Source organism: Mus caroli, chromosome 8 (assembly GCF_900094665.2).
Source record: "Mus caroli chromosome 8, CAROLI_EIJ_v1.1, whole genome shotgun sequence".
Classification (NCBI taxonomy): domain Eukaryota; kingdom Metazoa; phylum Chordata; class Mammalia; order Rodentia; family Muridae; genus Mus; species Mus caroli.
Window position 1 is genome coordinate 23,056,550 of NC_034577.1, and position 26,694 is coordinate 23,083,243.

The 26,694-nt window shown below is 41.6% G+C and overlaps 1 protein-coding gene across 9 annotated transcripts in view; it reads right to left on the bottom strand.

Annotated features, from left to right (window-relative positions):
* The window catches only part of Unc5d (unc-5 netrin receptor D), a 541,037-nt gene that overhangs the window by 76,506 nt on the left and 437,837 nt on the right, over positions 1-26,694 (bottom strand). For 2 of the 9 annotated variants that reach the window (XM_021169823.1, XM_029480896.1), the window contains 3 exons: positions 17,518-17,550; positions 1,247-1,261; positions 321-506 (listed from right to left, as the gene is read on the bottom strand). In XM_021169823.1, coding sequence (XP_021025482.1) covers positions 321-506; positions 1,247-1,261; positions 17,518-17,550 — 234 coding nt within the window. The remainder of the gene's footprint in view (positions 1-320; positions 507-1,246; positions 1,262-17,517; positions 17,551-26,694) is intronic. The other 7 variants (XM_021169827.1, XM_021169825.1, XM_029480897.1 and 4 more) reach the window with 4 other exon arrangements.

Here is a 26,694-nt window from a genome sequence, read left to right on the forward strand (position 1 = left end):
CACATAAACTAAAACTAGGTTTCTTCAAAGATGAAGTTGTATAATTTGAGAGGCAGTGAGTTACTGAGTGCTCTGTATCAAATGTAGAACTATTTCATTGAATGTTGCCAATAATAAATTGATACCCATACATCCTCACAGTTGCTGAGGACCAAGAAAATCATTTTATCAAATTTGGTGTGTTAATGAATGGAAACAATTTGGTAGCGGCTCCAAGGACCACAAGCTACCTCTGCACAGTGTCAAGAACATGGAGGACACCTGTGTAAGTGCAGCCAGTGGTCCTAAGGATGAGGTGTTGGGGGACCTATGCCGCTGACCTTGACGAACTGTTTTGAAGTTGAAGGTCTGGAAGCCACCTGTCAATGCAGAAGAGTCAATGACATCCACTCCGTAGTCACTGTGGCTCCGTCTGTAGAGGGTGACACCAATGACCAGGACCGCAACAGCTACCACGGCTGCACCCAAGCCAGAGTACAAAGCAATGTCGCTGGCATTCTCAATGCCTGAAAGACACAAGAGAAGTCCTGAGTGGCTAACATGGGTTCAAGGGATAGAGCCACCCCAGGACAAAACATGGCGTTCTGTTAAAGTCTGGAGGCTACTGACCAGAAAATAAAACCACACAGAAAGCTAGCTACATGTTAGACTCTCATTTACACTATAGTCATGTTTCTAAACTTCCTTGTGTAAATCAGAGCAAGGCTAGTCTAATATAACTGCATTAAGGTAGCTTATCATATAATAGGCTTGCAGAGGATCAATTTTGCAAAGAACATAACATTTTTTTTCAAGTAAGAACAAATAGCTCCTTAACTTAGTTGAAGAAGTCATAGTTACCTAAAAAGCATTTTTATATTTGACTTTTTGTTTAAGGGAAAACAGACTCACACAAAGGACAAAAAAAGAGGGTGGGTTCTCTGCTCATGTGGGGCCTGGGGCACATGCATATACACAGAGATGTCTAGGTTAGGACATTAACATGGTCTGTGAGTTATAAGAGGAAGATCAGGGTTTATAAATATGTCAACTTTGATACCAATATTCAGAGTCAGAGCAGAGTAAAAGGTTGGTTTAGCATATGCAATCATCATGAGAGCAATGTTTATGTGAAACATGAAGATCTTGGTTGCCAAGGGCTCTTGTGTCCATGGTCAATGTTTTCTGATACCAATGCAATGCTAGACTCTAACACTTTATTGTTAGGGGGCTGTTCTCTCAGGGGCACATGCTGTTTCTCCCATACCTCTCCTACTCCATCCTATTGAATGCATGGGCAAAGCAAAAATAAAAACGTTAGTTTAATTTTAGTATGTGGATGTCTCCCCACCCCCCAGGATAGGCTGGAGCTGAATTCCCATCCTTTTCCAGATACATATCTGATGTGGTTCAACCCAGAAGCAGATTGATAACAGCTATTATAATACAACCCAAGGGTCTGAAACAAGCTAATCCTAAAAGAGGTGTCATCTTAAAGTGTATGGAAAAAGAAGGTGGCAAGAACTAACTACATATTTAATTGTCCAACAGATTATATGGTAAGTACATGTAATGGGTCCAAAATAATTATTCTGATACCCAGTGTCTGACTGAGGGGATAAAAGAAACACATCATATATTTGCCTTGTAATTGCATAACACTTACTATGCATTTCCCACACCCTAAAATTATATTTATCAAATGGGTAAAGTGAGCCACACAAGCATAGAGTGAATTTATTTTCAACAAAGGTCGTGGGCCATAAAATAAGGTGTTACCAAATTAAAGAGTGAATGAGAAGATCAAGCAGAACCAAACCAGCAACGGTGCGGTAAACACATAAACACAGCAGGCAAGGAAGACAGCTATCAGAAGGAGTCAGAGCTGAAAGGTCAGAAGTCCCATAGACACCTTTAATAAGCAGAGCATCATCAAGATGTGCCATGTAACGGGGGATAATATAGAGCTTAGTTCTATTCTAGGATAATCCAATGGGGGCTGGCAGACCGTCTGTTCTCACCACCCAGACAGTGAGCACAATGAAACAGATCTCCACCGCAGAATATTCCATTCCTGCCTGTCTTCCAGAGAAACTGGGTGTTCACCAACCTGCTTATGCTCCCATCCCCGTGTTTCCTTGGAGGGAAGAATCATACTCAGGGCAGAAAGCACACTGAGCACAGCAGACACATCACACCAGGACACCAGCCACCGTGAGCCTTTGGATTGAGACCAGTTAGCTCTTTTTTTTTTTTTCCTTCCTTCCTTGGGAATTGCTGAGTGATGATACCACCATTGAAAAGGTGCTTCTGGGGGTATACACACCTTAGCAAAGGAGCACAGGCAGGGAAGCAGCCTGACTATGCACTGACCGCAGCTGCTTCCACTGCTGAGATTGGAAAGCAGAGGCAAAGACAGTCTTAGAGTCCCAAGCACAGAAACAGAAAGGACAGGATGGGGGGAAAGGGAAGTGAGGTGTGTGTAGGAGGTAGGTTGGGGGGGGACAGAGGTAGGATTACCAGGGCAAAAATGCCTGAACTCAAAATGGAAATCGCTGGGCATTAGCACAGTGGGACAAATCAGGGAGAGAGGAGAAAGCTGCCCTCCCTCCCCAGATTCCCATTTTGGTCCTTGATATACAAGTAACCAGAGTGATCATCACCATCATCGTCTTTCTCATCAGCCTTTCCCTTTGGATTAACGCTGGGTATGGTTTCCTCTCCTAGGAAAATGTGCACAAGCATTTGACTTAAGTCATAAGAAACAAATATTAAATTAACAGTATTTTACATGAATAGAGATAGCTGAGAGAAGGCTCAGTGCTTAAAAACATCCCTGCAGAGGACCTGAGCATTTGTTTTCAGCACTCACATTGGGGCAGCTCATATAGAGCTGTAACTCCAGCTCTGGGGCATCTGATACCCACTTTTGTGCATACCTGAACTCACATGTACAAAGCAACACAAAGACATATGTAAATGCAATATAAAGGAAAAACAAATTCTTAATGCTATTGACTGGTGAGACTTTGGCTAGGGTGGGGACAGAAGACAGCTAGACTTGCAGGTGAACAGTGGCCCTTATAAAGTTTACTCTGATCCCTGGGAAAGCTAGCAGCTACTGGGAAGGGGTTGCAGTAGAAAGGGGGAACAAAATGGTATGAACAACCTGGGAGTCTCAAAGTATAGGATGTACTGATTCCACCTTGTAAGGGACAACTTTGTCATGAGTTTGTATGGAATTCCAACAGTCCACTTCTTCAATCACTTATTGTCTGAAAGCCAGACAATCAGCCCCACCCAGAGACTTTGCATAGTTGTATGTATTTTGGGCTCAGCTTTAATATCACAATTACTCAACACCATTTACCCTATCTCGAGAGGTTTACCCCAACATCCATACACAAGGCTCAATTCTGTGAAAGTTGAACTTTTGTACTTCCTTCTTCCTCCTCACTGCTGTCTTCTCTTCTTTATCTGCCTGTTTGTGCCAAGTAGTATTACTTCCCCTCTACCAATTGCCTTCTCATGTTTCCAAGAGTATAAATTGGCTTCCCCTATAGATTTCAGGCTAGCTAATAGAGATTCTCTTTTGGTGTTCAGAACTGAGCTCATAAGGACCAAAGATTTGGTTCCAATTTTCCTATGCTGGCTTCCTAGAAGAAGGAGCAGGATATAGGTGTATGTATGTATGTATGTATGTATGTATGTGTTACAGCTACACATGCAACAATAAACAGTCAAGGGGACATGCAGAGGGCATTGACTTGGCTAGGGGGACATGAGCATCTCTTTGAGGGAATCTCCTAGAACACATGATTGCATAGCATAGCAAGCCACTTTCCAGGACCTGTAGCTGCCTCTACATCTACCCCTGTGCCTTTGCTCCTGGCCTGTCACTGTATCATCATCCTACATTCAACTGTACTCAACTGACTTGTCAGGTTGATGCTGCTAACAGAAGACTCTGCACATTGGTCAGTGTAGTATCTAGGCATCCACCAGTAGCTATTCATCTTTATTTACCCACCTACCAAATGCCAGCTTAAGGCTCCTCTCGATGGGGTGACGATACACAGCCAACTTTGCCTACCTATGAGCTTTAGAACTTATAGGGCTTGTAGTTCTCAAAATGCATTTTGTACTGTACTTTTTATTGATAATTATTTGAATGATAGTTGGGTTTTTCTCCCTAACAGCTTTATACTCCTTAGAAGCAGTATCATCTCTAAGCTTTCTCATGGTACCTTGCTAGTCATTGTGTGGAACTACTTTTTGCTTACCTGCCTGGTCTCAAACTGGAGAAGCAACGTGTTAAGTAAACTAAAGTTTTGGGAGTGATTTTTAAATCTCTGCTTCAACAATTTTCTTCCCATTTCCATTTGTACAGGTGTGTTTATTACTATCAGTCTCCTCACAGATGCAGAATTGCTGATTTGTTGGCTCAAAGGGATTCTGAACAAAAGCATTGGCTTGAGCAGGGCTACTGTGCCTTTGTGGGCACAGGACGCCTCTATACCTTTGTATTTCATAAGCTGGGCTTTGCATACTGTTGTGTTCCTGTTGTCTTTCCTGTTCTCCTTGTCCCTACCTTCCTTTTACTAAAAGTCACAAAAGCTTTAGGCAGAGCATGGACTGAGAACAAAAGAAGTTCTGTATAATCTACATCTATAGATAAAGCAACAAAAAAACAACTGAAATTCCTGACTGAGAAACCTGTTATTTCCAGGTTCTGAAAAAAGCATGGAGAAATGTATGTATGCAGAGAAAAGCATCCATAGAGGGGGAGGGGGAAAGGGCTTGGGAAGGAAAAGGCTGCATCTATTCTTGGTAATAGGATGTATAAGGGAAGAGATTAGGCCCATAGTAGGCATTCAATGACTGTCCATTAAGGAGGAAGCTAGTATACTAAGTCTTCTGACATATCATTAAATATGAGAGGAAGGTATAGAAAGGGAAGATATGGCCTTTTATTAAAGCAACCTGGTGTCTGGTTGGATATTAAAATGACCTTTCCTACAATGAAGGATGATAAAATAAAACCTCTCCTTGAGGTAGATTGTAAAATCTACTTTCAGGAAGATTCTAAAAGCCAGCAGGACTTTGTAACAGCCTGCAATTATTTTAGTTTAGTTTAATTTTTTTCTCTTAAATCAGAGTTGGCTGGGAATGACTAACTGAACTTTCAAAGCCCCTTCATATTAACAAGTTTATGAATGAGAACCCTTTCTTGGCATTTACAGTAACCAATATCCCTAATGACATGGCTGTTACATGTAAACAGCCACAAGGCATGGCTGTTTACATGATCTGCCCCATGCTTCCCATACTCCAATATGAAAGGCATATTAGTTCTTGCTGATGGAACTTTATCTCAAGTCACATGTTATAAATTGAACACAGCTCATATTTAATGTATATCAGACTAGAACCTATCCTCATGACCCAAGCTATAAAGAATTAATATAGAAGCGTGGTGAACACATTTCTAGCCATGATATTCTGCCTCATCTCTTAGTGGGTGTCCTAGAATGACCACCATTTCCATTGGAGAAAATAAGGTAAACAAACTTGAATGCTATTGAAAGAGGTTGTGAACTGCGAATGAATCTACATTTACAGAAAAAATACTCAGAAGGAGAAGCCAGGGAGAAGGGAAACAAATGGAAGACATAAAAGCTAACTGCTGAGCCAGAATCCCACAGAAAGTCAACCAACTGCCAGCCCAGGAGGCAGCTTCAGTAGGGCCAGCGTCATTGGCACGCAGACCTACTAGAACATTTCCCAGGTTACTGGTAGTGTTGTGTATTCTTGCTGTTCCCAAGAAGCCATGAGAATTTCCTTTAACTTGTCAGAAAATAGCTTTGAGATGGTCATCTCTGATCAGCCATGGTAATCAATGTCAGTTAAACTTTGCAATCCATGGCGATTCCTGACCTCTTAGCCTCCGATCAATGTCTACACTCTTCAAGTTCTCCATCTTTTAAAGCCTCATTCTTGTTATTGGAGCTGCTGATTTTCATGATAATTAACAGCAGTATAACAAAGTGTCACAAAGTGCTTATTATATATCATGCATCATGCTAGCATTTTAACTGAGCATTAATTCCCAATGTCATTGAGCAAATGTCCTCACTTATATGTATAAATCAAGGTAAGGAGAGGATGATATGCTTGTGCCAAGCCTCTTGATCAGTGAGTGGCAGAGCTAAGAGTGAATCCCATGTGGTCTATCTTCAGTGCCATGCCTCCAGTCATGGCCCACACCAGCTCACTTCTGTCCTAATTATACTGCCTGCCTCCCTTAAAATCAGTGGTTCTTAACCTTCCTAAAGGTGTGACCCTTTAATGCAGCTCCTCATGGTGTGGTGGCCCCAACCATAAAATTTTCATTGTTATGAACTGTGACTTTGGTACTGTTATGCATCCTAATATAACTATCATATATGCAGAATACCTGATAAGTGACCCACAAAAGGGGTTGCAACCCACAAGTTGAGAAACACTGCTCTAGATAGAAGGGACTATCTAGAAACCAGCACTCAGTGACAGGAGCTTAGGGAACTAGTCCCTTACCTATGGTTTCATAATTAGAAAACAGCCAAGCCCAGGTCTGAGCATACAGTCACCTTTAGTCCCTAACTGTTCACCTGCATTACTGTGTTCCTTCCTCACATCTCCTCTCTTCTACACAGGTATCCAAGTGACCCTGCCACACTAGAGTAGAGGAGTTCACATCTCTGCTGGTTAGCATCAGGCATCAGAGATCAGATGCTGTGCAAGCTTCCCAAGGTCTTCCTAGCAGCCCAAATGTCATGTCTTCCTCTTTCTTCAAGATACCTAATTCTCATCTATCTTCCTTCTTGTTGAGAACACAGAGGCAATCTTATGTGAACTCCTATACAGCTCAAACCATCTCTGTTCGGGTATATGTTTTCTTTCCCCCTTTCTAAGCAGACCTGCTCTGACTTAGTCCCTTCCTGCCCCCTCAAGGATATAGCTCCATGTTTATTCTTGCATCTCCCAGGTCTCTCCCACAGTGGCATTCTGCCCCCTGCCTATGGTGGAGTCTTGCTCTTCTACTCACCTCTCTGCCAATCCCTCCCTCAGCTCTCACACTGACACACCTTCTATTCTTCCTCCCTTTGAGTTCTTAGTTCTTTATTTGTAATACTCCAAGCGTTTAAAACATTAGGCATCTGTGAATGCATGCTTCCCAATGGCACTGACCAGTTATTTCTAGTCGCTGTTTTTCTGTTTGTTTTTTTGGTTTTGCTTTTTATTTTTTATTTTTATTTAATTAAACCAACACATCTGCAAAACTAGAAAATGCTTTGTGAGTACAAATAGTTCCACAATGCATGGAAAAATGTTCTTCCCATTTTCTTGTCCTTAAGTAACCATGACATAGTGCCTCTTGAGTCCCTCCAGGGAAAGGAGTGTAGATACTCACTTGTCTTTCTTGTTCTTTACCCTAAAGGCCTCATAGGATCTATACATGTCTATATTTTCTAGTTTTCTAGAATGCAAGGTATCAAATCCACAGCTCCTTATCAAAGTTTACTTGGCATTCTTTATCACATCTGCCGAGCTAATAGGCAGGCTGGATGATAACTTTTGGAACCAAGTCCCTTTGCCTTATCATGTCACGTCTCTTAAACTTTCGAGTCTGTACCCACCCATGGCCCCATTTCACTAGGAAGCTCACCTGTTTCTTCATCAGCAGTGAGTATCTTTGTCTTTCCCATGGCTCTGCAGTTAGACAAAGCTATCTGAGGCCCGTCACTAAATGCACAATCCTTCAACTTGACTCCCCTGCTTTACCTACCGGTTCCTCTCTTGCTGTTTAGCAAAGAGCCTGTATTCTCCTGGTTGTATGTACAGACTATAATGCTCCACTATTGTCCCTCTTTCCCTTTTCAGTTTCTCTAATTGGATAATCACTCACATAGAGACAGTGCCAACTACCCCCTGGTCCTGTTCAGCCTCAGGCAAAGATCTGTCAATGTTCTCAGAAGACCCATACGCATGTCTTCTTGTTTGCTGGACACAATTACCTGCACTGTGGCCTGAGGTCTCACATTTGCTATCTGATTTAAGGATTTGTCATTCTCATGTCTTTGGACATTTTTCATCCTCATAAGTTCTCTTTTTCTGGTGATGGCACCACCAGTGACTAGGCTCAAATCACAAGAATCATCTTTGATTTTGTTTTGGTTTCTCTTAATTATTTACTTTCTCACAAGTCTTATTGAGTCAATACTGTCTGTTACTACCTATTTTCAATGAAAGACCACTTTTCTAAGGCCCACATTGGGCAACCTCTTTTGCCTGGTACTCCCTCTTCCTGCCCTGGTCTTTGATCACACAAGAATGTAAAACCCTATTGTGGCATTGCCACTTAAAGACCTTCCAATTGCTGGCTTCCTTGTACTGAGTCTGTTCCCTGGTGGAAGCCCTGTACTGTTCTATCCCATCTGGTAACGCCAACACCTTTCACTCACTCTTCCTTACATGCACCATACTCTCATCAAATCTTGGGAGTTTTTCCTCCTACTGTTCTTTCTTAATGAAAGAGTCTCTCCTATAATGCAGTATTTTAGTCTTACCTGGTCTTCTGAGACTGGCAATTCATAAATTCATATAATTTATGAATATTTAGGCATGTAGTCATTCTCCTCTAAGCATGGGTGCTAGATGTAATGAATAATAGTACAGAACTAGCTGAGAGCAATGGTGCCTTTAATCCCAGGAGGTTGAGACAGATGGATCACTCTGAGTCCAAGGATAGCCGTCTCTTACATACTGAGTTCTAGGCCATCCAGGACTAAAGCTTTGAGACCCTATCCCAAAAAATATAGAAGTAAATCTAAATTTTTCAGTTCAATAATGAGCATTTTTTTGCCTAAGTGTTTTCCATGTCATACCTCCAATACGTTTACGCTAAAAATTATTTATAAAGTGTTTACTCGAAATTCAAATTTAAGTAAATGGTTCTGTGGTCCTACATTTTAATTGGCAATTCTAGTTTTTGAACAGCCAAAGTACAGTGCTTTTAGTAATGGGGGAAAGGCAAGGTAAAAGAGACTGAACAGTGTGATTTGAATGCTGTCCTATGACATCCTTCTGACCACTGAAGACATCAACTCTATACATTTCAGTGCACTGAGGAAGGAGTGATTGTAAATTGGCAGTTGCAGTGGGTACCCTGGTGCTCTGCTGATGCTAAAGTACACACTGATCTATCACCTGTTCTCTGTGTCTTTGCTCAGTTCTGAGGTGTTTAATGAACAAAATCCCATTATTTCCATTCAGGACAGTGCCACCAAAATCATTGAAAATGGTAGTATGAAAAAGCATACACTTGTGAAAGGCTAAAAATCAGATAGTTAAAAAAAAAAGTTGAAAATGCTAAGAAAATAACAAATGTTGCACACATATATGTGCTGAATTGATTTAGAGGAAGAAGGATTGTGAAGGACAAAGCAAGTCATGCAATTTGTGGAAAGTGCTGTACTTATGTAATTGAAAATAATCAGCACAGGATGAGGAAAAATGACATCCAGAAATAAGGGAGGAAAGTGCTTCAGAGTGTAGCTGGGAAAGTAGCAGCAATGCTAGGAGCCTCATGCTAGCTTACAAGGGCCCAGGGATCTGCTGAGGATCCAGATGAATGGGCCAAAGATGATTCTGAAAGTTAAAAGGGCTATTCATGTCTATGGCCTGAGGCCAGATGGCCATGGACTGAGCCCACGTGTTCAAGTACTGAGCTCCCGTCTTCTGAGTAGGTGCCTACCTGTTAAACTCTGTAAGGCTGTGGACTGACACATGAGATGGAAATGTCTTCAATACAAACAAGAGAATTCTAGTTTCCAGACCTTAGGCATATATATTCACACCATTATCTGGGAGAAATTATTGCAGGATACAAGTATGTGGGCTGTTTCCCACTGTATAGTAGGTGGGTAACTCTTCAACCTTCTTCCCTTCCTTTTTCTTGAAGCCCTCATCTTTCATTTTGTATTGCAGTGTAAGGAGAAAGCACTTCTGATTTTCCCTTCACATTTCACAGACCCACAACTATTAATATATCATAAATACCTACTACATGAATGAATAAATTTGGTTACCTAGAAACAAAATTCTTGATTTTGCACTTTAACAGCGAAATACTCAGTAAAACATTAAGAGGGAGGCTCAAAACCATAACTCAACATTATTTTTGAATGTGGTAATGTTGTAAAGGCAAAAGAAATAAAATGATAAATAAGACTCTATATTGGCATTCATTTGTAATCCTTGCAACCACAAAGCTAAGGCAGGCTTCCTGAGTTCCAGACTAGCTTTAGCTACATAGTGAGACCAGGTCTCAAAATAAAATAATTTTAGGGAGTAGAATAGCCAAAGCTAAGGGAATATGAAGAAATCTTATGGAAATATACTAGCTTGTATGATAAGAAAAATACTATGTCTATATATGTGAATGTGCATATACATATGTATGTATGTATTGGTGTGTATGTGCATGTGTGTGAGTTTGAATAAAAGTCACCTACATGAGTTTCCCGCTAAAAGAAGACATATATTTTGAATGAAAATCTTAGGGGCAGTAACAGGGTGCCTCCCTACTTGTTTTGGGTCATGAAGACTGCCATGGGCACCAAATATAACACAAAACATTGCTAGTGCTTAAATCTCTATTGCTGAAGACATCATTTACTTTGAATGCAAGACATAAAGAAATTAGCCTTAATCAACCAGGAAGTTCTCTGTCTGATGTCTCACTTATTACTGTGCCAGGAGGTTGTGGGTAGGCTGCTGATGAGTAAAATACATCTGTGGTCTTAGCACAGGAACCTGCTACCATTGCCTTCCAGGTAAGATGCACCTACTGGTGCAATAGTGGCTTGATGGTTATGAAGGCAACTGACTGCTTTCCAATTGGATAAAAGGCCCACATCACAGGAGGGAATTCATTCCTGCTACAGTAAATCTGGTCAAAAGCCCATATTTGGAGTGCCCCTAGGCCCTAGGAGGAAACCTATTACTGCTGTCTTACTAGATGACCATGTTGTTAAACTGCCTTCTAAATATTTATGTTTGTAACTACTAGATTTGTGTTGCTCTCAACATATGATCAAGGAAACTTTGTCAGAGGGTAAGAGAGTGGGTTGCCATTAATACAAAGACTCATAACAGTACAACATGCCACGCTGTAGATGAACAATAGACATCTGTCCACACAACTCTCCAAAGCTCAGGAACATGGCAGAAGGGAGCCCAGGAAAAAAAATGTAAGAGCTGATAAATACATAAGAGAGCTGATTTGTGGATATGACACAGATTTTGCATACAGCAACTCACAGTAGCTGCTGGTCACTTGCACAAGACCTACCTAAGATCAAACTAGTTAAAGTTCCAACATAGATCTGGAAGGGGTGGGTCCCTGAGGTGCTACACTTGGTAGATGGGGTATTGGCATTTGATGACAGCAGAGAGTGATAATCTTTTCCCTGTAAGGGTGTGGCTATTGGTACATTGCCTATGCTCCAGTGGGTGGTCTAAACCCAAGAGAATATAAGCAGAACTAGAAGGAATAGATATGATCAAAATATACTGTATAGATAGATGTATGAAAATTTCAATGAACAAACAAAATATAATTTAATGTAAAAATTATCTTAAATAAAACAGAAAACCTTTGCAAACATCAACAAAAATAAAACATAAATGACATGTATATATATTCTTAGTGTAATTTTAAAAAGTTAATTTTCTGTGCATTGGCCTTTGCCTGTATGTCTGTCTGTATGTGAGGTTGTCAGATACCATGGAACTTGAGTCTGTTGTGAGCTGGCTGCTGTGTGTGCTGGGAATTGAACCTGGGTCTTTTGGAAGAACAGACAGTGTTCTTAAGTGCTGAGCCATCTTCCCAGCTCCTCATATATTATATTTTCAATATCAGATATGTGATAAGGATGAGGAGCAGCATTGGTGTAGTGAAATTACAGTAGAATGAGGGAAATAGTTAAATTCTGGGAGAATTCAAGGAGTAACTAACCCAGACCTTAGGGATTGCAAGTCTTACAGAAGTAGCCTTTGGGCTGAAAATTGAGGGAAGATCAATTAAACACACTAAGAATTAGGTGGAGGGAAAGTTTTTAGGTACAAATGATAAAAAAATAAAGCACTGCTAAACCCAAATGACAATAGGAACTCGGTACTTTGCTTCACTGAAGGGTGCAGCTGTGGTGTGCAGCTGAAAGCCAAAGGGCAGATGGTTAAACTAGTCAAGAGAAGCTTCTGAGCCTCAGGGAACATCAGTGTGCTCCTGAAGAGGCTTATACAGGCAGGAGATTGGCTGAGAGTGTAAGTTCCAAAAAGCCCAGCCAAACTGACTTAAGGCTACAACAGGTACTGGGTGATGTCTGAAAAATCTCCTCTGGGAAGACAGCTTGCCTTTCTTGCCCAGAGCCGCTTTCATTATTTGGGATTTTATAAGGCCATTTTCATGCATGTACATAGTACCCTTTGCATATATATCCCCTGTAAGCGCTCACTTGCTTGCTTCCTTCCTACCTTCCTACTTACCTTTCTGTCTGTCTGTCTGTCTGTCTTTCTCTTCCTTTTTCTTTCCTTCCTTCCTCCCTCCCTCCCTGCCTCCCTCCTTCCTCCTTATTTCCTTTGTCCCTTGGACAGTTTTTATTCCACCTTCGTGTCATCAGTACAGACATGATTTTATGTATTTATAATACACAGGACTTGGGTCTGTTCTCTTTCCCTTTGGATCTTCTCTTACTGCACTTATGGTTTGTCTTTTCTGCAGTGACTCTGATAGCCTTTACATCTAACTATGTCTGTCCTTCCAGATCTAATCCTCAGCTCTTTTTTTCTTGCTATTCTTCACACCTTGACCTCCATCTATCTGCTGGCTTTAAATAGCATCTTGGCACTGACAAGTCCCAAAAGTGTATCACCAGCCAGGTCATTTCTCTGCCTTCCAGGCTCATGTACTTGGCTTCCTATTCTACATTCCATTTAGAACACTTGAAAGGATTCTCTAAATGAACTCTGAGCTCTCCTTTCAAAATTATCCATCATGTTTCCCTAGTACTAGTAATGGCAACACCATTCTTCCTAGGCATAGCCCCGTATTTGGAACCACCCAAAACATCTTTGTTTTTCGTATCAATCTAGCATCAAACCCTTGGATTCAAAATATGACCTTTCTCCCTAAATATTGTTATTTCCCATCCAGTCTGAGCCATGGTCATCTTGAACCTTGATCATTCTAAGAGCTTAGCCATAATGACAGATTATGGTTGCAATAGATCATTGTAATGGATGTCCTTGCTTCTGGTCTGGTTCCCTATAGGTTTACACTTGACACTGAAGTTACAGTTTATCTTTGAAAATATTAGGTCATGTTGCTCTGAATAAAATCTGTCCCCTCCCATGGCTTTCCACTTCCTTTGGAGTCAAGGTCAAAGTCTTTATGATGGCTTGCAATGCAATGTAGTTTTCCCTCGCCTCACCTCTGCAGTCTTGACCATTACTAGTACTCTTCCTGTGACTTTGCTCTGTATAACCTTGGCTTCTTAAGTCCTCAGAGCCTTCATCTCCTGCCAGTCAACTACCTTTTTATACTCACCCTCACCCCAGGTACCCCAGACTTGTGCTGTCTCGATGCTGCTGTCATTCTGAAATGCCACTATATTACAGAGTCTTTCTCCGAATACTTCATTGAAAAGGAGTCAACTTTCCCTTAAAGCCTGCCCAAGGTCTTCACCCTACTTTATTTCTCTTCGTCACATGTCACATCATAGCCGAGTACTTCCTGACATTTTTTATTTATGCCATCTTTCTTCAGTAAAACTGTGAACTTTATGGAGCCTATAATGTGTTGTGCTTAGGGCAGATTTTCCACTCAACGGAACATATCTTAGTTCACAGTGAGGACTCGTAAGTAACTGTTGAGTGGATGGATGGAAATGATTGGGTAGAAATGGAGAGGAGCCAGTGAACCAGAGATTTTTTCAGCAAAGAATAGGCAGACAGGGATGGTTGGTTGGATACAGGAGGTGAGAAAGATAGAGCCTGTCCAGGTTTCTGACCCAGACCACTGACTGAATGGTCAACTGTTTATTAAATCAGAGAAGAGGGATGGACTGATGGATTAGACACAGGGACAGAGAAGGATAAATTGAATCTTGAATGTTGGCACTAAGGTTATTCAACTGCAGATACCTCTAAGACAGCTAGAGCAATTGGTTTCATTTCATGAAAAGCATTCATTTACTCCTCCTCCTCCTCCTCTTTCTCCTCCCCCCTTCCCCCCCCCCCCCCCCCCCCCCCCCCCCCCTCCTCCTCTTCCTTACTCTCCTCCACCTCTTAAACTCATTGTATTTCCATGTGTGGGTGTCTCTGGGCACCATATACATACAGTGCCTTCAGAGGGCACAAGATAGATGGCCTTTGATAGCCTGGAACTGGAGTTACAGGTGGCTTGGATCCGCCATGTAGATGCTGAAAACCCAATCTAGGACCTCTGGAAGAGCAGTCAGTGTTCTTAATCTATGAGCCATCCCTCGAGCTCACACTCTGCAAGTACTCATTTCCATAGGGAGAGAGAAATTGTGTGGGAGGGTGCTGGAGAGAGATGAGAGCCCAGAACCATATTGTGATATAATGCTGCATTGTGGCAGTGCAGGACTCCAGAGAAAGCGCAGATCCAGCCGCCCCTCCAGATTGTACAGTCATTCAGTGAGAGCCCCTCTCTCCAAGCCTCCAAGGAGTCTCATTGTCAGAAGGCAACCATTTTTCAGTCTGACTCTGGGGGGTTCGTGCTTGCCATTCAGAAACTACTATATTTTACTGCACCTCCTGACATTGTTACACAACATTTATTGAAAGCACATTTGATGGTAATGAAGTTTCTATTAACTATGATTAAATCTCATAAAGCACCTGAAGATAATTTAAGATGTGCAGAAGCAGAAAATGAAACATTCGGTTTAGTACATTAGGAAACGTAATTGATTAAATTATCTCATTTACAATAAGTGCTTTCATGAGCTATGCAGTGCACATATTTTCCCCAGTTTGTCATTATGACTTGCCAACACATATCTTAAGACTTCAGTTTCTTTTTGTACCTCCCTGCAATTCAAAGCTAGCTCCTTTGCCTGTCTGCTTTCGAGAACAGTGTAGAAAACTCCCTCTGACTGCTGGAGTCTAGCCACCAGGACTTGTAGAAGATGATGTGTACCGCTATATGTAGGAACAGGTTGTTTCTCAATTATCTTCATAATTGACTTTGATTTTGCATCAGTGATGATTCATGTCGTCTTAAATTCAGCCTCACATTCACTTAAGGCCTAGCCTGAGTTTGGGTAATGCACTTTTAACCATGCAGCTCACAGAACTCCGACTGGATTCCCCTGGGAACCTTTTGCAATCACGTTGATTCTGGTACAGTTTTATTTTTAGGGAAATCACAAATTAAAATAGTTTAAGTGATTCTGTTGCAGTACCCAGCAATTAAGCATGGTGCTTAGGAGCAAGAACCCCAAGCAGAAATGAATTCAGGAGTCCCTACAGAAAAGAAATGGCTTCTGTGGGGTTTATGGCTGAAAGTACAGATGTAACCAAATTAGAAAGGCACAGGATTCACAAACTGAGCATGAAATTAATTTTTTAAAAACATACACACACATGCATTTCTAAATAATCCTCATTATTGGTCACCCACATGGACAAGTATGATCTTGTCATATGGCACACAAAGCCAGAGGTTGGCATTGCTAATGGGACTAAGAAGCAGCTGAGTGTCCACTCATCCCACCTGTTACGATGAGAGTCAAGACACAGGCACGGGCTGCAGATTGAAAGACAACATCCTCCTCCATTCAATGTGTTCATGCTAATATAAATGTACATACACACACACACACACACACACACACACACTACTGAGTTGCTCCCAACTCTGTCTTTAAAAGCAAGTGTGCATGAAATCAGAAGTCTGCTATCTAGGTACCAAGGGTTTTTTCACAAGCAGCTGGCATCAGTAAATAAAGATATTGAGGAGGATTTTGTTGTACAGACTTCTCAGATTGCAAGCTAGCGGCCTCTCTGTACTGCTGGCTGCACACAGCAGGACAGTGGAGCACAAACAAAATGGCTGGATTTTCTTCTCGAGTCTCCTAAGATGCCTACCCCTGGGTACCTATTTCTGTCTGTCTTCTAAGGTCTTTAGTTTTATTTTATTTTTCCAAAGAAGTTAGCTAATGAAAGCTGTTAACTTTCCTAAGTGCTTTGAATTCCATTGTTGTAGATTTAAATGATCAAATGTCATTCATCTTGTATTAAATGAGAGAAATGAGACACAGATGGGTTTTCCAAGCTTCACATTTCAAAGCAGCTGGACAGCTGTCTAATTTTGCTCAGAGCTTACATCTGGGGATATATATATATATATATATATATGGTGTGTGTATATACCATATATTATATGTTCCTATATATAGCAACAGCATATATTCTTTATCTCTAAATTCATGTAATTCCTTAAACACAATATCATGTAGATCTTAGGAGTATCCATCATCATGGATTCTAACTCCCCTATTTTTTCCTACACAGGCTATGCTTATTAAGTTCCCATCATACTTCAAGATTCTGTGTTGTTTGGTCTCCCATTGAGAGATGGCTAAGGTTATGGTTCTCAAACTGGCTACACAAGGCAATCACTTGGGGGAGCTCTGAGAATGAAAGGTTTCTGGATTCTAATCCCTGCCCCACTCCCCACTCCCAGTCTTGGTTTCCCATGTACAGCCTGGGAGTACAATTTTTAAAAGGCTTCTAGGTTACCATAAGTGCAGTCAAAGCTGAGGATCACATGATCAAAAGGCCAGCTGCCAACCGCGTAGGATATGCTCTGTTCTCTAAATCCTCTGGATGCAACCCAGACATAATCCAAAGGTCTCTTCATAAACCAAGCCTGGAGCTAGGGAACTCAAGGCACATCAGCACCAACAGGAACACTCAGCTTCAATGCATTGCCCTGTGGAGGGCTGGCTCTAATCTACATAGTTACCATGGATGCCACAGCAGCTGAGACTCTAGGTTTATGTTCTCCAGAACCCTCCCCACCCTGCTTTTCTGGGAAGGGCTAAGAGCCAGACTTTTGCCTACAAGGCTGCTTTCCATGCCAGTGTGTACTGACAAATATTTATTAATTTTAATGCTATAAATCTCTCCAGAAATAAGAATCCTAGATGACATTTGTGGAGAAATGGACTTATAGGCAGAAAGAATCAAGAAGAGAGATTTACTTTTGCTTTGAGGGAGGGGAAGGGCGTGCATATTTCTTTTTGATTTAAACCTCCGATATGTGACTTCAAACTCAATGAGGAGAGGCCCCGAAAGCCCTGGATCTGTCAGAGGACTTTGGTTCTGTTTGGCTCCTGAACAAATACAACAGTAATGCAGCAAATATGAGAATAAATTATATCCACAAGAGGAAAAATAACTTACTTTGGGGTTTTATTTCATGAAGAGGTTTTTTATCTAAAAGAAAGAAAGAGAAAGAGAAAGTTGTATTTAATAAATTTACATGGAGCAGATATATTCCCTGTATTACTTTGTGCAGACCTTTATAAATGATACATTTTCTCCAATTTGCAGGCAATATGGATTATGGGGGCCCACATTTTTCTTTTGCATTCCAATTTTTATTTTCGCCTCTTTTTTGAAATATTTCCATATAATGATTATTTTATTTACGAATATATTTTTCTCTCCGGTTTGCTAGCATATTTTTTCCCCTCTGTTGCTTCTGCTAGATTCTTATCTGCATGATAGGTGCAGGGAGCTTGCAGCCTGCTCCTTTTAACGTCCAGTGAGCAGCCTGCCCAGGTAAGAGATGCCATTTCACTATACATGAAGACCGAAAAAACGAACTAGGAAATAAATATTTAAAGGGATCCTGCATTGGTTTGCAATAATCATGGTCTGTAAGTAAACTCTCAAACTGCCTATTGAGCCTTTCCCTGGGGCTAGGGGTGTGGTGTTGTGAGCAATTTGGATCTGGGTTTCTGTTTTCTCTTTTCCTAATCTGGGTGTTGTCTTACTCAGTGAAGAAGGGTCACTGAATATGCAGCAAGGTGGTGGTGTGTGTGTGAACAGAAAAGGCACTCAGCTGGACCTCTGAGGTCAGAGGCAGCTGAGGCAGCTGGCTGGCATCTTTCTCCCCACAGTTCTCTGCCCACCAAGCACTCTCTGGTCCTGACTCCCACCAGCATATAGTTCTGAATCTCACACTGACTATGGTGCCTGAGGCTTCCTCTGTTTTGCCCAGAACCCCAATCTTTCCCCCTGCTCCACCTCAGTCCAAACACCACCACACTGTAGGAGGCAGTGCAGGTATAGAAGGCAGAAAGGGTAGCACATTTTCAGGATGCTAGGATTCAAGACTTTGCACAGCCTCCTGCACTCACAGGATGTTCGACACTCTCATTGTCCTCTTCTAGGCTCTGAGGGGACACTGTCAGATTACACAGGTCAAGGTCATTGGTGATCATTCAGAGTCACATCACTCGTGAGAGGTTACCCTCCCCAGACTCTTCACTCTGTGTGAGTCTGAAGATGAGCCATCCTGAGTGAGGATTATGGATTGTGAATTATGGATTTAACAGAATCAAACACAGCATGCTACTCATTTTAGAACTTCATAAACATTATCTGACTTACTACCCAGTAACCTCTCCCAGGCAGATAGGGTGCTGTGGTCAGAGTTTGCCCAGGAATTTCTACTAACTAAACACACTTCAGAATTTCATATTGATCTCGACAGAGAGCTCCTTCAGTACATAACTGCAGCGTGCTTTGTGTGTCTAGTTGTCTGACATGTTACAGAAGTCGATTTGCCATGCTAGATACAAACCCATCCTCCTGTATGTGGATCATATAACAGTAGGGAGAATGACACAGCAGAAGGCACTGTCATCAAATGAACAATTTCTGGGAAGACAATGTATTATTTATATTGACGTGCTTACTCAAGATTTTCATTCAGGTTTTGAAGAACACTTGCGTGCCCTCTCGCTGCACAGACTCAGCACATTTCCCTGAGAGCAAGCAGGTGGCACCTGGGGAAGCCCAGATGCTACTGCTCTCAAGAAGTAGAAGGCAAGGACTTTGGTGGCTTCAGCCGAGCTTCCTGTTTTGCTAACTGCAAAGCATCTGAAAGCGTTTGGCAAGGCACTGAAGAGACTGGCAGGTCAGGGCTAAGATGCCCAGATGTGATACATTGCTACAGATGCAAGAGGAGATGGGAGACACCTGTTTAGAACTCCGGCTAAGCTCAACAGTATTTTTCTGCTAAAGCTTGAGAGTGGGCATTCCAGTAGAAAAACGGGTGAGATAGAGGAGGGAGCCACAGAATAACTCGTCCAATATAACCAAGTCATGAGAAAACTGGGGCGGTGGAATTCTAGTGCGGATAGCTCTGAAGTAAGAGTGAGTATGACAGAGACCCTGACATAAGTGCACATGAGGCAGGAACCTTGAATTTCCCTCTGACCCAGCTCTAGTGCCAAGGTAATTGGTGCATAAAAGGCAGATTGGGAGGGTGAACTGGCCTTGGTCTTTAAGGGTTCCACATGCCTTCCATGTGACTTCAATCCTCCTACCGTGGACCAGGCATAGAAATGATCACCGGTTTCCTCTTCAGGTTTAAGTGGGATGCCTACAGAACCAACCACAAAGCACGGGGCTGGCCCAGGTTTGGCTTACTATCTGCTGTAAGCGGTGTCTGACGAAGCAAATCATCATGTGATGATGGTTATGAGGCCCATTAGCTCATGATGTTTATTTTTTTGCTACTGCTTGGAGACAGATCACAATGCCAGGTCAGGAACTTCACAGATTTGGTCTAGTGTCTCGGCTATAGTAAGAACAAACTGAGTCAGAGCTTAGTTTCTTGATTTGGAGAATAGAATCCAGAAATTCTCTAGGGACCATTTGCTTCAATCCACCCACGGTTCGTCTTCCGGAGTTCAACCTATGCTATGGGGACAAAAGCCATTCATACTGGTTTCCTGCTGCACTGTCTAAATGTCTCAAAAGGCCACTATTCTACTGGCCAGTGTGTCTCTCATGTCAATCAGCATCTTGTAGAAGAAACTGGAAAGGTCTGGAGCCCAAATACATCATTTCCCTGGCATTAGCATCCAAATTGGGTTCTGCTGTGGTTTGTAAAATAAGAATACCTTGCAAGGAAGCTGCCAAAGCACAGCATTTTCCTCAGTAAAACACTGAACCTGATGTCTGCCCTATGCATGCACTACAAAGGCTATCCATCTACCGACCTCGCCAACTTTGAAGGCTTGGCCCATTCCACAATGAGGTCTTATTCTCTTTGCATAATCACTCTCTCACAAAGCTCAAGGCCATGAAACAACTTGGCCTTGGTCAACCACATCCTCTCCACTTTAATTTCCCCCTCTCCAAAGGCCATATTCAAATGCCCCCCTTAGTAAATTAATCCATTAGGGCCATGGTTCTTAAAGTTGGCTGCACACTAGAATCACCGGGGGAGCTTTTAAAATAAACACCCATGCCTGGGCCCTAATCCAAGAGCTCCTGATTAATTGGGGTTTGTGTTTTTGTGATTACTACTACTTCCTGGCAAGAAATCAGGGACCCTGTGTGGTCAATACCAGTTTGTGTCTGCTTCCCTAAGGGTCTGGGAGGTAGCAGCACACAGACAGGTCTGGGAAAGTTGGTTTTCTGTTTGATAAGCATTGAAATAGTGCAGTCTGGAGCCAGTAGCAGCTAAGCAGTAGTTTGGGGAATTCGCAGCCACTTCCCAAGGTCTGCCTTAAGCCCTGGGAGGGCAAAAGAATGGAAGGAAATTGATGGTACATAATTGTAACTCTGCCTTATTTAGAAGTTTATTTTAGAAAAATTGTGTTTGCTGTTTACTTACTAAGCATCCTAGACAGGCACGGAGGAAGAGAAAGATTTAGTACATAGGAGAAACACTGCTAATGTTAAGCCAGACATGCACGGTTAGGTTTTAAATTTTTATTTATATAATATTAAATATACATATGTATGCTTATATGTGTGGTAGTGTGAAAATATAGGGAATTTCCAGTCAGTCACGTTATCATTTTCACAAAGAAAATTCATAGCTTACTCTTCTGCTTTCTGCCTTTGTCATTCCTTACTACAGTAGAAAGGCAGCTTTGTGACTCTCAGCCCCTGCCAGTATGTGTGTGTATACAGGTGTAAGTGAGAGGAAGGAGAGGGAGGGATGAGGGATAGAAAGCAGGAGGGGAGGGCAGGAGAACTTGACTTTTTACTTTGGTTGATGGTTCTTTCTTTTCTACCTTAATTTAGTCTTTGCTTCTTTCTCTCCCATTCAGTTTCCCAAAGCATTTCCATGGGATGCATTGTTCTTGGGAGCTATTTATAAAGCTACCCACTGGCACCTAGCCCCTACTAGGAACCAAATGCAGCCAGCCTCATGAAACCCACGCATACAGTGGGGACTTGAGGGAGCAGGTCTGAGGAGGCAACAGCCATGGGCAGATGGACACCATCTCCAACCCTCAAATTCTTCCAATGCTTTGGGCTGGGATTCTCTGGCACCTGTGCCCCTCCTTTTCAAACATTTCTCTCAGAATCTGCATGTCTCTGAGCCTCCTAGGATCAATACAATGCATGGGACAGCAGCCCTTTCCCCAGACTACAACCCAAGCGTGCCACTACAGTCAACATTTAACTTTCTTTTATACTTCACTTGCCTTTCCAAATACCACCTTCACTTCCTTCTTTGTAGACTATATTCTTTCAAACCTTTTCTGACCTATAAATATGCATATCAACACTTTCACTGTAATTCACTTTGAGCTGTTTTTTCCGAACTCACATTGTTCAGTTTACCAAAAATGTGGACTCATTTTTCCCCACACCCTTGATGTTTTATTTGTTACAATTTCTAGCCTCAGCAAGAATACTGAACCCCAGGCCTTTGCCACCTCAGACCTTAGCTCGGTTTCTGTGGTCTCACCCCAACAACTATGAATTTGTTTCTAGAGATCTTCAACTAGACTCGTGTAGCTGTGCATGTGATCAATCTACTAACTCTTCAGCTCCATCCTAAGCTACATTTCAGGTCATGGCATTGCCTCTCTTTGGGACACTCCTCTCGCAACAAGTTCCCAGAAAAGCCTCCTGCTTCAGAGGTGCGGATCCTGACATCTCTGGTGATTGCTTCCTTAGCAGACATCACTCTCCTCAGTTTGAACAGCGTATACTCAATAAAATACAGAATAAGTTATTTTTTAAAACCTAATGATTTTATGTGTTTAGATTTCCCGTATTTTGAACTCATGTATGCCTGTCATTTACAGGTCCCTAGAATGTACCACGCAAGACACTGATGAATCTGTTGAGTCTATGTGGCATTACAAAGGTAGAGTCCTGAGAGGAATTGTATGGAGAGGGCTGGACAGATGATTCAGTTGAAAAACCACCTCAAATAAATGTGAGGACATAGGTTTGGACCCCTAGCATCACGTATATGTTGGTTGCGTATATGTTGGTTGTGACACTCTGGCCCACCTGCAATCCCAGCATGTGGGAGGGGATCCCTAGAGCTAGCTGGAGAGATAAATTAGCCAAATTGATGAGCTTCAGGTTCAAGTGAGAAATCCTACCTCAATAAATGAACTGAAGAGTGATCCGGGAAGATACTTGATTGAATCTTGGGCCTACATGTTGCCCAACCCCATCCCATACATAAATAGACACACAATCAAATACGTATCCAAGCATACAACAAACACACACAAATGTAAAACAAAACAAATCACTCAGAGGAGCTGATTAAAAGTTGCTTCATTATTTGCAGATGGGGGAAAAGAGAGGCCGGAGTTATTGATTATCAGTGTGTGTTTACTTTCTCAAGCATTACATCTTTCCCAATACCAGAGATAATTACCAGCTTATTTTATGCCCTCTGAATGCTGCCCAAGGCTGGAGGAAGTCCCAGGGCCTCCCTGAAAGCCTGTATTAGCACTGAAGATAATTAGACAAATAGGAAGCCTGCTTGACATTGGACACATCATGGTGCCTGAGTGCCAGGTAGACGATGACTGGACAGGTGAGGATTCTGGTCTCCTGGTGTTCAAACACACAGAAGTGCAGCGACCAGTACTTGTGTTCACTCTAAACCCATCTAATGAGCAAAATGCAGAACAGATAAGTGGGAGAGTCTTCTTATTTTATGTGTGTGTTTGTGTGCATGTGTGTGTGTGTGTGTGTGTGTGTGCGTGTGTGTGTGTGTGAATTCCTCATTGTGCCTTCCTGGTAAGTTTGCAGGGGAGAAGGGGAGACCCAGTGATGGTCACATATTTACCCTATCACAAGATGGGTCAAAGCCTCCCTTTCCCACTCCCAACTCCCATCAGCTTCCCAATATCAGTAGGTAAAAAACATCCATTGATATCTTCCACCTAAGAATTATCCAAGATCCCATGATGATTATTAGGTGAAGACAGAGGACATGATCACAGACAGCTCATGCATGTCTTATCTGGTGACAATGGCTCTAGTGTTCCTCTAGGAGGTGTGATTTCCTCTCCTCCTTTGTTTTTCCAAATACTATACCTAAGATCCAAATACATGTCTTTAATAACTATTCTCACAAGTAGTTTTTCCATATTTTATTTTGAACTAACTAAACCATTTAAATTTCTAGACTCCACGTCAACATAAGTTTTGCTTTTTACTCATATACAATTGTATTTAGTTATTTGGTAGAATCTGGCTTCAGCCTTGTGCACAGTAATCAGTATGTCCATTAATCCGATGCATTTATCATTTCTTTAGTAGGAGAAGATACAAAATAACCTTTTTTAGCTATTTTGAAGTAGCACATTTTTTTGCTGGCTATTGTCATGCTAACATCAGATTCCTTTCATCTTCTCTAGCTATAACATGGCATTTGTAAGCCATCTATGCAACTCCCTAATCCCCAAAGCCTGTGGTAAGCATTTTGTGGTCACATAGTCCAATATGATTCAGCCATTAAAAAGAAAAAAAATATTGTCACTTGCAGCAATAGATGGACTTGAAGACCACTGTGGTCACTGAACTAAGCCAGTAACAGAAAGCCAGGTGGTCCAGGACTTCATTCATTTGATACAAACGAGATTCCACAATGCTCTCTCCCTTTGCAGTCAGTCTGTGCTTTGGTTTATTCATTTCTATGATGGTTTTTATGACAGTAGGAGCCTTCATGTTCCAAGGCCTCTACAAAGCTTTTCCATAATTTCTGCAACCTCTCTGCTCAAAACTGGTTTCCAAGTGGCAAAAATGCTTGTTTCCAGCTCTGTTCTCAAAGAAGATACATACTGAACATCCCCTCTGGGCCAGGAATGCTTTATCCTAAATCCCCTTGTGTTTGTCTGAAATAAATGTCTGCACCCATTCAAAAATGCACACATGCTGACATACAGCTCAGTGGGTGAGGACTGGGCTAGCACAAAAAATACCTTGCACTGCTCACCACTGGAAAAGACCAATCAAGGAAAACACTAAAAATGGAACAAAATGTCCAGAGCAAATGAAATATCCAGATAGTTTAAGTATTAATCAACATGCTAGCAAAATTAGCATATTGAATAGATAATTAACTGGATTCCATGTTCATTTAAGAGTTCTCAATAACAGAGAAACAAAAATACTTTGAATGCCTACTGATAAATGGATACAGAAAATGCCGTGGGCAGCTGGTAGAATGTGATACACATATCCATAGACACTGTATGTCATATAGATACATGACAGAATATTTTTCAAGCTTTGCAGGAGAGTCACTCACAACGTCAGGTAAGGACTTTGGGACCCTATGGTAAGTGAAGTAAGACAGACACAGACAGACAAATACTGCATGGCTTGTTTTCCATGTGGCATCTAAAAATGTAATACTCAGACCAGAAAGTGCAGAGTTGCTGCTGGCCCTGGCGGTGAGTCAAGGCTGAGAGGTGAAGGCTGATGAACGGAAAGTCCCAATGTAGTTAGATCAGGAAGCTCTGGAATGAAATGTCCAGCATTGGAACGACAGTGAATATCATACTGTGCATTTGAAATTTGCTCAGAGAGTGGGTCTTATAAGAGGTGCTGAGTATGCTAATTAGCTAGTGACAGTATTTCCCAAGTGCAAACATTCAGGCCATAGAGTAGAAAGAACAACAACTTTTAACTGATTGCTTCACCAGACTCCAGGGAATGTCTGGAATGCAATGGAGGGTGCTGGAAGGTTGTAGTGACCTATTCACTGCTTAGATAATGTCTATGTGAGGATGATAGAACTTGGCTCACAAAGAACTTCCTTGAGAGAAACTGTAATCTGAGGAGCCCTCCATTTTGTGATTTTTCTGAGCCAGCCTCCTGCCTCAAATTCCCTAAGGGTAGGAATACCAGCCTGGCCCACGAAGGCCAGTCACTCTTGCTCTTGAAGCTACTCCAGTAGACACATAGTTACTTACTACTACAGAACAAGAAGCCGGCCTTTCTTAGTTTATCACCAAGAACAGGAACAGAATCAAACAAGAACTCTTAAGGATCTGTGGACTGACTTAGTGCTGTTACATCACAAGCAGTAAAATGACTATCAGGTAGCTTTCTAATAATGAGTATTGTTATATATATATCATACATATAACATATTATATAATATATAATAATAGGTGCTAAGAAACCTTGATTCCATAATTGGGTCCGGAAATTGTCTAGCATCCTCCTTCATTGGGACTGGGCAATTTATTTCTCAGTTAAAAGTTGCCCTGTAGTCTGTGTAACAGCCTCTCAAATCTTTAACTTTATGTGTGAAAAAATGAGATTAACTTCTCAAAATAATACAAAAGATCTGAATCCTGACATTTCAGTGGTGCCTTACACATTTCCATATGGCTATGTGTTTGTATGTATACCCATATATATGAATGAGATCAATGTCAAGTGTTTAAAATTATTTCCCACTTTCAGAGCATCCATGGAACTGAAGACATCATTGTGTGCTTACTTCATGGGATGCAATATCCTGATTCTTACACATAGTCACAGCTTGTTAACAAAACATCTGAACTGATACCATGGAATCTTGACTCCTAGCTCAAGGATATTTACTATCTATTGTATTTTTCAAAGTGATATTAGTAATTTCCCATTCCATCTAACACTAACATTGTTGTGAAATGAACATCTGAGACCACTTGCATTTCTTTTTCTTTGATGACAACATTCTGGGAGAAGCTGTGAAAGGTGAAGGAAGTCATGCTATTGGCATCTTCAGTTCACAGGTCACTGTTTCAGGTTCTCTTGAAGACATCCATATCTTTAATATGCAGTCAAAAGGAGGAAGTAGAACCAAGATACAAGGCGTCCTCTATCTCCCTTCATTTGCTTCCTTCAGCACACTCTGGAGGCCACTGAATTTTGTAGAGTAGATTGCTCAGTTTTAAATCACCTCTGCCACTGAGTATTTGCCATTTCTTTCACAGCCCAAGGATTCTGAGTTCAGTTATTAAATCTTTCTTCAGCCCAGATGAATATTTCTTAGCGCAGAGCTTTGTGGAGTTGAATCTTGAACTAATTATAATGTTAATGTTGAATCTGTAATTCAGAGAGCTAATCCTT